Consider the following 13,218-nt stretch of genomic DNA (forward strand, 5'->3'; position numbering starts at 1 on the left):
TGCCGAGCTGCTACTTGGTCGGGTTCAAACACATTTGCAAAGTTCTACAAGTTTGATACCCTGGCTGAGGAGGACCTTGTGTTTGCTCATTCGGTGCTGCAGAGTCATCCGCACTCTCCCGCCCGTTTGGGAGCTTTGGTATAATCCCCATGGTCCTTACGGAGTTCCCAGCATCCACTAGGACATCAGAGAAAATAAGAATTTACTCACCGGTAATTCTATTTCTCGTAGTCCGTAGTGGATGCTGGGCGCCCGTCCCAAGTGCGGATTTTCTGCAATAAGTGTATATAGTTATTGCTTAACTAAGGGTTATTGTTATGAGCCATCCGTTGAGTGAGGCTCAGTTGTTGTTCATACTGTTAACTGGGTATGGTTATCACGAGTTATACGGTGTGATTGGTGTGGCTGGTATGAGTCTTACCCTGGATTCAAAATTTCCTTTCCTTGTAATGTCAGCTCTTCCGGGCACAGTTTCCCTAACTGAGGTCTGGAGGAGGGGCATAGAGGGAGGAGCCAGTGCACACCAGTAGTACCTAATCTTTTCTTTAGAGTGCCCAGTCTCCTGCGGAGCCCGTCTATTCCCATGGCCCTTACGGAGTTCCCAGCATCCACTACGGACTACGAGAAATAGAATTACCGGTGAGTAAATTCTTATTTTCCTCAACTGTTTGTTGATCTTAATTGCTATTAATATTCTTTATTATTATCGCCAAAAGATTTAATTTTAAAAGTAATATTTCTGACCAGTTGCCAGCCCTTCAAAATGATGGAAACTCATAACAGTAATGTCAGAGCCGGTGGCTGTGCGCGCCCGAACAGAGCAACACTTGAATTGCTCCGTCAGGCGCCATCTACTTGAATTTCCCCCATAGAGGTGAGGAGCAGCTTTAGCCTTTATTATGTAGGATTCCTTTTAGTTAAGAAACAAACTTGTTTCAGAGTTCGTCGTGTACTGCTGTTAGCGTACCGCACTTGTTTCAGCAACGCTGTCCACACAAACGTATTTCATTGCCTCGTACTTGCAGTTTTCTGGTAAAATTGTATGTACTGAAAGAACGTTAACATCATATACATTTAGTAAGATTGACAGAATTTATACAGTCAAGCTACTGTATTTTTTTTTTATACGTCATGTTCTATTGTAAGAGATCGGGGGGGGGGGGGAGGGGGTACGAGACTACATTATACTGTCTCTTCAAACTCACTTGATACAGTCTGGCTGCTATAGCATAAGCGTGTGTGTACATGCGGTAGGGCCTCTTTCAGAGATGTATGGTAGTACATTCATAGCTGCAATCCCGCTTCCAATTTATGTGCGAAAATATGCTAATGCCAGCCTACAGACTCGCTGCCTGTAATAGTGTGCGATGCAAATTTTTCTACACCCACTTTCCCTATCTGCATTGTGGGCAGATCCGCAGTGGGCTGAGAACACGCCAACAGTGATGCTATATCGGACGCACGACGACTCTGAGTAATTCCTGGGCTGCGCAGTTTCCGGGTCAACTTTCTGGCCTCTGACACTGTAATTGGGAACGCAGCCACGTTCAGAGTCACACCCCTGAACTCCCATAACATGCCCATGGGCCAGCTCCTTTCTGCGATCATTTTTTATTCACCTTCCTGTCTCCATCCGGAAATGCAGAAGGATTACTTTTATGATTGACATATTTCTATGATGCCATTGTCTGAGCAGACCACATCATATACCACATTAAAGGCCTTGGTCCGTCACCATTGTGCCCTGCAAAATGTGACAATTGGGGAACACTCCCTGTGCACTTGCTGTGTGACCTGGAACATATGACCTGCTGGGTGGTCTGGAAACTGTGACAGTTATTTGCAGCCACCCACTAAGCAGGGTTTTTTTTTCGAAATTCGTTTCCTAAGTGGGTGAAAAGGGGTAAAATGTTCCGCCCAGCAAAACTTTTACTGGTTGAAACCAGGCACATCAGCTAGTTACTATTATTATTATTATTATTAATAATAATAATAATAATAATTTATAATAATAATAATAGTAGTATAAATATAAACATTTATTTGACTGTATGATAAACGTAATGGAAAATAGAAAACGATGTTCATTTTAAAAGAATGTATCTAAATTATTCTAGATGGCTCAGATGTTTGCAGGCTTCATAAAAAAGATCCGAATGATATGGAGATCACGATAAATGGACTACAATCAAATACGACATATGAAGTAGCAGTAACGGCCCTCACAGGCGGAGGTGAAACGGAGGTTGAGTTTACTAAAGCCCATACGCCACCGGGCAGTAAGTACCATTTATGTAACAGTGGCAGCATATTATTCAGCTATGTTAGTTCATGATCAGTCATGAAGATTTCTTTGATGGCAATAAACCAATGGCATGCCACCATGACAGAAAGAACTACCATTAATAATTGCCAGAGTCTGCAATGAATAGTTTGCAGAGTAGCGCTTGGCATGTCTTCCTCAAGGATTACCCACATATTATCCAAACCAATCTGCTTTTTATGCAAAACACTAAATATATACCAAATGTATATATTCCTGAAATTTAGCAAAAGTTACTGTTTTTTTTACAGGACTGTTCCAGTGGCATTCCAAGGCCATTGCATTGAATTGAAGTGTGTGTCCCCCCCCCCGATATGTCTCCTCTTTTACTTGATATTGGGACTATGAGACCTAACATGCTTCCAGAGTCATACTGGCTGTCACGATGCGGACTACTGGACATCATTTTTTACCTTTCAGGTGTCTTCTGAGACTGGCTCAGCGTTCCTGGGCCGGGTCTCAATCATGTTGTTAGTTGTCCTTACTCCATGTTTCCTCTCTACCAGGCTGCAGGTGCTGTCACAAGGAACTCTTAAATGGAATGGCGTTTCTAGCTCATTGCGGCCTCCGCCGCCATTACCGTACTCTCAGCACTTGGTCAGCTCTGTATAGCATCTCCTGCAGTTGCGGCCTCCGCCGCCATTGCTGCGCTTCGGCGCGTGGATGAATCTGTGTGGTGTCTCCTGTCAGCTGCGGCCCTTGCCGCGATTACTACAGTAAGCACTACAGGTCTGTGCGGCGCCTCTCACCCGCTGTAGCTTCCGCTGCTGGCGCTGGGAGGTTGCTGTACAGTTTTTACATTAACTGTGTTCTGCGGCCGTTGCCGCCATTACTGTGAAAGCTCCACATGGAATTACAAACCAGGTTTCCCTCCAAGAACCAGTATGGGCGCAGCCATGTTGGTTCTGATCATGTGTTGTTATTTCCACCAATCTACAGTCCCGCTGAGCTCTGCCTGATTGCTGATCCAATCCCTGCACTGCTGAGGGTATTAAGGGACTGATCATAGACCAGGAAGTTGTCAGTGCTTTGGTTGTCATCACCAGTGTATCCTGTCTCTGCTCTCTGTGTAATTGTGTTCCAGGTATTCCAGCTCCTGAAATCGCCAGTGCTACAGAGACCTGCACCAATCACCACCCTGCGGTGCCTGCCTGACTCCATAGTATCCTCATTGCTTCCTGCTATTGGCAGTGCTCCAAAAACACCAGCTTCCAGCATTGGGCTTCCAGTGGTGTTCAGCTACCTAATGTCATCGGTGCTCCGCCATCGGTGTTCCTGATATCTACAGTAATCAAGTTATCTGTTTTCCTCAATTCATCGATCTCTAGCATCTCCAGTGTTATTCAGACTCTGCTATTTACACTGGATCATCTGCACTTCATTCACAGTTCTTCATTATCCGTTTCATCCGGCAAAACCGGCAGTTTACAAACATCATTCATTCTGCAGTACGCTCAGCCTCTGTATTACATCTGCTGACCAGTCCAGCTCTTATCTATTCTACAGCACCTACTGTAGGTGTTGGTAAGGACTGTTCATCTCCTAATCTCCCAAGCTTGCCTTGTGCGGATACCACACCTAAGGGAATATTACAACTGTTATTTCTCGTGGAACTATGTACTGTTTTTAACTATTTCTCATATCATACTGTGCAACTGCCGGTGTACCACCAGAACTGTGTTTAATAAAAGAACATTCATTTTACCTTTGTTGTCGTGGTCACATCTTCTTCGGGCATTGGTGGTAGAAGTCCTCTATGTTTAAGAGTCCTATTCAGCCACCTAGATTCACCTTTACACCAGCCCCTACAACTGAGGCTGTCTCAGACCAACACCAGCCCTCAGTTGTGACAGTAAGCACTGACGTAATGAGTCCAGCCGGAGACCAAGACCAATCGGCCAGGCCTATGCAAGAACTGGCAGCCCGACTAGAACATCAGGAGGCTGCACAAGGTCATGTTATCCGCTGTCTTCAGGATCTCTTTTCTCAGCTGGATGGAAACCAAACGACTCTTCATGGTTCTGGGGCATCTGGTGTATCGATGGCAGTACCTACATTGGTAACCCCACCTACCATACCCACTTCTGCTCCATATCTTCATCTACCTACTCCAGCAAAATTCGATGGGTCCCTGTGACAGGACGGTCCCGTACAAAAGCACTCACCGCTTTCGCGTCCCGTCTCCTGTGCACAGAATGGAAGGTTAGGTCACACGAGGCCTGACCACATAGGGGATTCCCGCTTACCGTCAGTAACCGCCTGTTACTGACTCCACCCACTGCATTGTGGGCAGGTTTATGCTGCCACCACCAAACTCCTAACCTGCCGTGGCGTTTGGAACCACGGTTCTGCTCTGTATGTGCCGACGCACTGCCTTACCACACCTGTGTGGTGTTGACGAATCCCCACTAGCCACTTGCTAGGCCTCTACCGGTAGCTGGCGGAAGGCGGAACTTGGAGACGTTAGGTGCTTCCCTGGACAGCCGGAGGACGGGGCTATGTTTGACATAACCCTGTAGGTCACAAGATGAAGCAATCTTCTTGAGGCAGATGAGATGTTTATTTGCTCAATAATAGCCTTAAAAAAGACTCTTCCCTATTGCTAGGGGCAACAGCATACAGCAAGATGTTCCAGCAGAATAAAGATGGTACAACTACAATCTGGAGGCACGCAGGCCTCCTTTTTATGTCAATTTTCCACACAGTACCACAGGGGGGTAAGCCCTCCCTGTCTTCTCCAACCAATCAGGTTATCGCACAAAATATAAATAAATTACATTTTACAAGGATGTCAGTAAGTGCAAAAAAGCTATTTCCTTTTTCCTACCACACACAGACAAAGTTTTGTATAATTTAAACTCCAATTCCTACCACCTGGGAGGTTACACTTCACCATTGATACATTTAACACATAGCTTTAAATACGGTTTGTATTGGATTTACCAAACAAACAGTCTTCCTTCCTGCATCTACCATTCAGGATTCGTATATCAATTAAATCAGCTACATGAAACAAACAGGTTCCAAGCCCATAGACTTTATCTATGGGATAAGGAGATCCCACGTGATTAGCATATTTCTCTAAGGAACTTACACATCAAAAGGTATTGTCCTTCACACCTCTCTGCTAGGACAGGGCCATTAGCATGCCACTTCCTACTGACAGGAGATGATTATTCAGACAGCTATAGTAACTGCATTTGTCCCTTTAAAATACAGGTGACCACATCTCAAATACAAATACATTTAAACATGCCTTCCTGCAATTGTGCACAGAGCACTACATATGACATGTTAAGACACATCATTAAACATATTGTTAAACAGTCTGCGCCCAGCGCCGTAAGTACATTTAACAGTGACGCCAAGCGCCTATTGTCCGCAACATGGCGCCGGGCACTAGGGGTTAACCCCTTCAGTGCTGCAGCGCCCATTGTCCACGTGGGCTGGGGATCTCTCCGGCCACAGTCCCCAAAAGCCTGCAGGGGATTCCTCAATCAGTGCAAAATGAATTTCGAGTTACAGCCTACATTATTTCCCTCAGTGATTCCGCTCTGGATTGGGCATCACTGTTATTGGAGAGATCTGATATTTTGCTGTCTTCATATACAGACTTTGTGTCAAGATTCAGGCGTACCTTCGACGAGCCAGGCCGTGTAACTTCAGCTTCTTCTGAGATTCTCTGTATCCGCCAGGGGACACAAACTGTTGGACAGTATCTAATATAGTTACAGATATTAGCATCAGAACTGGCATGGAACGATGATGCTTTACGTGCAGCCTTCTGGCACGGCCTATCTAAGCGTATCAAGGACGAATTGGCTACCAGAGATCTGCCTTTAAAGTTGGATGAACTTATATCTCTGTGTACCAAAGTCGATCTACGGTATCGAGAAAGGGCAATTGAGCGAGGAAGATCATCATTTCCCAAGTCTACTCCTCCTCCTCGTCAGCCATCTCTGCCCAAGGACGAACCCATGCAGATAGGTCATTCTCGTCTATCTCCGGTAGAGCGTAGGAGACGTCTCTCTGAGCATCTCTGTCTCTATTGTGCTGCACCATCTCACATCATTATTGCCTGTCCCAAGCGTCCGGGAAACTCCAAGTCCTAGCCCGCCAAGGAGAGGGTCGGCTCGGAGCAATGCATTCCTCTCCATCTTCAAGTGATTGTAATCTCCCTGTTTCGCTCCAAGTGGCTTAGCGTACTAGGAACATTATTGCTCTGTTGGATTCAAGAGCGGTTGGGAATTTTATGACTGAGGAATACGTCAAGTGGTGGTCTCTACCCACCGAGAGACTTTCGTCCTCCATATCTTTGACTGCCGTGGATGGCAGCAAGATTTCTGATGCAGTCATTTCTTCTAGGACTTTACCAGTTCGTCTGAAAGTAGGAGTTCTTCATTTAGAATTAATTTCCTTTTTGGTGATTCCAAAGGCCACCCATCCGGTGGTTCTGGGCCTTCCATGGCTTCGTTTGCATAACCCTCTAATTGACTGGAGGACGACCCATATCCTGGCATGGGGTCCATCTTGTTCTGGGACTTGTCTTTCCAAAGTACTTCCTGTATGTTCTTCATCCTCCAAGTCTTCTGATGTTCCACCTTCTCAGTACCAAGACTATACAGATGTGTTCAGTAAAGCTTCTGCTGATGTCCTGCCCCCACATAGGGAGTGGGATTGTCCTATCGACCTCATCCCAGGGAAGGTTCCACCTCGAGGCAGAATGTATCCGTTGTCTGTACCAGAGACTCATTCCATGGAGGAGTACATTAAAGAAAATTTGGCAAAGGGTTTTATCCGACCTTCTTCTTTTCCAGCTGACGCACGTTTCTTCTTCGTTAAGAAGAAAGAAGGTGGCCTGCGGCTATGCATCGACTATAGAGGTTTGAACGACATCACAGTAAAAAAACGGTATCCTCTGCCTTTGATTACCGAACTCTTTGACCGGGGTAGCGGAGCAACCATCTTCACGAAATTAGATTTGAGGGGTGCCTATAACCTCATTTGGATCCGGAAGGGTGACGAGTGGAAGACCGCATTTAACACCCATGATGGACATTATGAGTACCTTGTCATGCCTTTCAGACTTAGTAACGCTCCAGCTGTTTTCCAACATTTCGTGAATGAGATCTTTAGAGATATCCTCTATCGTCATGTCATAGTATACCTCGATGACATCCTTATCTTTGCCAATGATCTGGAGGAACATCGTTTTTGGGTGAAGGAAGTCCTGTCCAGTCTTCGTGCCAATCATCTTTATTGCAAGTTGGAAAAATGCATCTTTGAAGTCACATCAATCCCGTTTCTAGGCTATATTGTATCCGGTTCCAGACTAGAGATGGATCCTGAGAAACTCCAAGCTATTCAGGATTGGCCAATACCTACAACACTCAAGGGTGTCCAGAGATTTTTAGGATTCAACAACTATTACAGAAAATTTATTCAAGACTTTTCCACCATTGTGGCGCCTATTACTGCCTTTACTAAGAAGGGAGCTAATCCCTCCAAGTGGTCCAAAGAAGCCGTGCAAGCTTTCCATTTGTTAAAGCAAAGATTCACCTCAGCTCCAGTGTTGAAACAGCCAGATACCAACTTGCCGTTCACTCTTGAGGTGGATGCCTCTTCCGTTGGAGTGGGCGCGATCCTGTCACAAAGAGCCAAAGATGGTCATCTGCATCCTTGCGGCTTCTTCTCTCAGAAGTTTTCCCCTGCTGAACGCAATTTCGCCATTGGCGATCAAGAGTTGTTGGATATCAAGCTCGCTCTGGAAGAGTGGAGGTATTTGCTAGTAGGCGCTTCCCATACCATCACGATTCTTACAGACCACAAAAATCTCCTGTATTTGAACAGTGCACAATGTCTCAACCCCTGTCAAGCCAGATGGGCACTTTTTTTTTCTAGGTTCGACTTTAAACTCCAGTCCTGTCCAGGGTCACAGAATCGCAAAGCTGATGCCCTTTCCCGCTCCTGGGAGCAAGAAAATGAGTCTGAGTCTATGGACAAGCATCCTATTATCAATCCAGTGGTGTTCTCCACGGTAAGGATGGACTCTATGCCTCCGTCAGGGAAAGGTTTTGTAAAGCCGGCTCTAAGGAAGAAGCTCATGCATTGGGCACATGCTTCCCATTTTACCGGACATACGGGCATCCAGAAAACCCTTGAATTCATCTCCAGATCATACTGGTGGCCGACCCTGAAAAAAGATGTTACAGAGTTTATTGCTTCCTGCCCAAAATGTGCCCAACACAAAGTACCTCGCCAGTCACCTGCTGGGCAACTGGTTCCTCTAGCTGTTCCTCATCGTTTGTGGACCCATCTGTCAATGGACTTCATTACGGATCTCTCTATGTGCAACAAGTTTAATACCATCTGGGTGGTAGTTGACCGGTTCACCAAGATGGCTCATTTCCTTCCCCTCACCGGTCTTCCGTCAGCTTCCAAGTTGGCTCAAGTATTTATCCAAGGATCTTCAGATTACATGGCCTCCCTGAGGAGATAATTTTTGACAGAGGAGTACAGTTCGTAGCCAAGTTTTGGCGAACTTTATGTCTGGCCCTCCCAAGTCAAATTAAAATTCTCCACAGCTTATCACCCCCAAACTAATGGTCAAACAGAGAGGGTGAATCAGGACTTGGAGGCCTTCCTACGAATTTATGTATCCTTATCCCAAGATGACTGGGTTCAACTTCTCCCTTTGGCCGAGTTGTGTCATAACAACCAATACCACTCGTCATCTTCTTCTACGCCATTCTTCACTAACTATGGATTTCACCCTAAAGTTCCAGAATTTTAACCGCTTCCAGCAACTTCAATGCCAGCAGCTGATATTACTCTTCGTCAGTTTCCAAATAACTGGAAGAACGTTCGACCGGCTCTACTCAAAGCATCTTTTAGATATAAGAAGTTTGCAGATAGGAAGCATAGGGCAATTCCTGCCCTTAAAGTGGGTGATCGTGTTTGGCTATCTACGAAGAATCTGAGGTTAAGAGTTCCAAGCATGAAATTTGCTCCTCGATATATTGGTCCTTTTTGAATTGAACAAGTCATCAACCCAGTAGTCTTCAAACTTCAGATTCCTCCATTTTTAAAAATTCCCAGGACATTTCATGTTTCCCTTCTGAAACCACTGATCCTGAATCGGTTCCATTCTGCACTTCCTTCGGCTCCCAAAGTCCAGACTCAACGTGGTGTTGAGTATGAAGTCGCCAAGATTCTGGATTCACGCTTCCGATATGGTCAACTTCAATACCTGATCGATTGGAAGGGCTATGGCCCTGAGGAACGCTCCTGGACCAATGCTTCCGATGTCCATGCTCCTACATTGGTTCGGAATTTTCATTCCAAGTTTCCTCTGAACCCAAAGAAGTGTCCTGGGGCCACTCCTAAATGGGGGGTGCTGTCACGATGCGGACTACTGGACATTATTTTTTACCTTTCAGGTGTCTTCTGAGACTGGCTCAGCATTCTAGGGCCGGGTCTCAATCATGTTTTTAGATGTCCTTACTCCATATTTCCTCTCTACCAGGCTGCAGGTGCTGTCACAAGGAACTCTTAAATGGAATGGCGTTTCTAACTCATTGCGGCCTCCGCCGCCATTACCGTACTCTCAGCACTTGGTCGGCTCTGTATAGCATCTCCTGTCAGTTGCGGCCTCCGCCGCCATTGCTGCCCCCACAGTGCTGGATACATATATGTCCCCACAGTGCCAGATACATATATTCCTCCACAGTGCCAGATACATATATTCTTCCACAGAGCCAGATACATATATGCCTCCACATTGCCAGATACATATGTCTCCAGAGTGCCAGATACATATATGTCTCCAGAGTGCCAGATACATATATGTCTCCAGAGTGCCAGATACATATATGTCTCCAGAGTGCCAGATACATATATTCCTCCACAGTGCCAGATACATATATTCTTCCACAGAGCCAGATACATATATGCCCCCACATTGCCAGATACATATGTCTCCAGAGTGCCAGATACATATATGTCTCCAGAGTGCCAGATACATATATGTCTCCAGAGTGCCAGATACATATATGTCTCCAGAGTGCCAGATACATATATGTCTCCAGAGTGCCAGATACATATATGTCTCCAGAGTGCCAGATACATATATGTCTCCAGAGTGCCAGATACATATATTCCTCCACAGTGCCAGATACATATATTCCTCCACAGTGCCAGATACATATATTCCTCCACAGTGCCAGATACATATATGCCCCCACAGTTCCAGATACATATATGTCTCCATAGTGCCAGATATGCAACACTGCCAGATACACATCTCCCAGTGCCAGATATGCCCCACTGCCAGATACACATCTCCCAGTGCCAGATATGCACCCAGTGTAAGATACACATGTCCCCCCCTAAGCATAACTACACCAGTAAACGGCATAGAGATAAGTACCATGGTGGCCAAAAAACTGCGTGATTTGGGCAGTTGAGGATTATTTAAGTAAGAAAAGGATAAGCACATGAGGGAAGAGGGCCGTACTCGTGAGAGCTTACATTCTAAGGGGAGGGGTAGACAGACAGGGGTGACACAGATAGGGTACATAGGGAGCGTGGAACAGAAGGTTAGGATGAGATTTGGCTGGGTTTGGTAAAGAAGTGGGTCTTAAGGGTTTTGTAGAGAGGTGGAGAGTCTGAGGGGGAGAGGTAGAGAATTCCAGAGATAGGGAGAAGCACGTGAAAAATCTTGGAGATATGAGCGGGGGATATGCCCCCAGTGCCAGATATGCCCCCAGTGCCAGATACACGTCCCCCCAGTGCCAGAAATACATGTCCCACCAGTGCCAGATATGTCCCCAGCGCCAGATACACGTCCCCCCAGTGCCAGAAACACATGTCCCACCAGTGCCAGATACACATGTCCCCCCAGTGCCAGATACACATTCCCCCCAGTGCCAGATATGCCCACAGTGCCCGATACACATGTCCCCCAGGGCCACATATGCCCCCAGTACCAGATATGCCCCCACTGTCAGCTACACATCCCCCCAGTGCCAGATATGCCCCCAGTGCCAGAAACACATGTCCCCCCAGTGCCAGATATACCCTCCAGTGCCAGAAACACATCTCCCCAGTGCCAGATATGCCCCCAGTGCCAGATACACATCCCCCCAGTGCCAGATATGCCCCCCAGTGTAAAATACACGTCCCCACACTGCGCCCCCCCAAGTGCTGCTCACCGCCGCACTGCTGTTCTGCTCAGTCTACTGCTTGTGAGGGGAGGAGAGCGCAGCTGCGCCTCTCCTGCCCCTCAGTCTCCACTCTCAGTCTGATTCTCTCTAATTAGGCGCCGGTCCGTGAGCCAATCAGAGTTCTCGGACCGGCAGCTAAGACTCCTGATTGGCTGCCGGTCCACGAGCTCTGATTGGCTGACGGGCCGGCGCAGGGCACTGTAGACTAGGGCAGCGGGAGGCGCCGCGGGAGCCTACGAGCCGCATGCGGAGATAGAAAGAGCCGCGGGTTGGCAACCGCTGGTGTAGTGGAAGTTGGCGGCCAGCCCGTGACCCTTGGCAGTAGCATGGCACCCCGCACATGGCACCCTGCTCCCCGGGGCAGCCCGCCTCTGGTCTAGATCATGTAAACTAGCACAGTTTGGATCCACACTGCCATTCATCCCACATCCAAGCTCCATTATAAAGGAGTCCTGGGTGGGCCTTCAGTTGAGCTCAAAGCAAATATAGTTTTTACAGTCATGGGAGTAACAAGGATACTTTCCCATAGTTTTGAATCCCATAGACAAGTCAGTCCCCATCTGAGCTGCCATTTAGGAAACAACAATGGCGCTCTGGGGGCAGCATAGAGATGATCATACGTAGGTTTTATTTATTTATTTTTAAGATTTGTTTCTTTGCACCATTTTCTTTTCCTAATAGTAACAGCGAATGAGGGGGTACTGGCTATGCCATAACTCTATTATGCACTGCTGGGCGCCATCTGCTGCAAATCATGCCCCGGCCACTGTCATAGGTGCCTCAGTTTGGGTGTTTAGTAACCATTGTCTCTCTTTTTAGCGGGAGCAGTGATCCTTCCAATCCTACTGCCGGTTCTTACAGTTGCACTGCTGGCACTAGCACTAATCTCCGTAGGATGCTGGAAGAGGGCTTGGTGAGTGTTTTGCAAGCTCAGTATATCATAGAAATGTATAAACATCTTAGTGATATTTGGTGGACCCCTTTCTTTGAAAGTAAAGCATTCATAACCTAGAACCAGAAATAACGACACTGAGACTTGAATTTTGGCAGAAAATTGCTAGCTATTTATTTGTCCCTATCCATTAGGAAACCTGTAATAAAGAAATTAATTTAATATGCCGCTCCAGCTGGCATATGGTGGCGGCCCAAAAGAACGGCTCAATTAATCTGAATTAACTTTAAATAACTAACCCTATAAATTTACTAAAACTTACTATAAACCGGTAATAGGTGACAACTCAACCCCCACAGTGACTACCCACCGCTCCTGGGTGCCCTGCCGCTGCCCTCCCGGACGGGTGGTCAAGCGGCCATAAGTCGATGGAGGTGAGTGCACCTAAACCACAACAAACTGTAAAAACACTACAGTTTTCCCTACAATACAAAACTGCCGTTCTTTTCCGCCAATAAATAGCCAACGAAAACAGCCAACAACTTAAAGCCAAAGCCCACGTGCCACAAATTCTTAATACCAGGGCGGGAGGGTGGGAAAGCAAATCACCAAGAGACTTAAGATGGCCTCTCCTTCCCTATATATAGCAAACCCTCCCCCTAAAGAAGGCTGTACTTTCCTCACAGCTAGGTCCACCCCTCCCCAGATGTTTAACTCTTTCCTCTCCTATGCAGTCAATACTCTCTCCTAAACATCTTAGTGATATTTGGTGGACCCCT

At 46.6% G+C, this 13,218-nt stretch overlaps 1 protein-coding gene across 1 annotated transcript in view; it reads left to right on the plus strand.

Moving 5' to 3' along the window:
* OSMR (oncostatin M receptor) overlaps nt 1-13,218 on the plus strand; it is a 176,819-nt gene that overhangs the window by 149,290 nt on the left and 14,311 nt on the right. The window contains exons 15-16 of the mRNA XM_063961232.1: nt 2,118-2,279; nt 12,367-12,460. Coding sequence (XP_063817302.1) covers nt 2,118-2,279; nt 12,367-12,460 — 256 coding nt within the window. The remainder of the gene's footprint in view (nt 1-2,117; nt 2,280-12,366; nt 12,461-13,218) is intronic.

Source organism: Pseudophryne corroboree, chromosome 1, assembly GCF_028390025.1.
Source record: "Pseudophryne corroboree isolate aPseCor3 chromosome 1, aPseCor3.hap2, whole genome shotgun sequence".
Lineage (NCBI taxonomy): Eukaryota > Metazoa > Chordata > Amphibia > Anura > Myobatrachidae > Pseudophryne > Pseudophryne corroboree.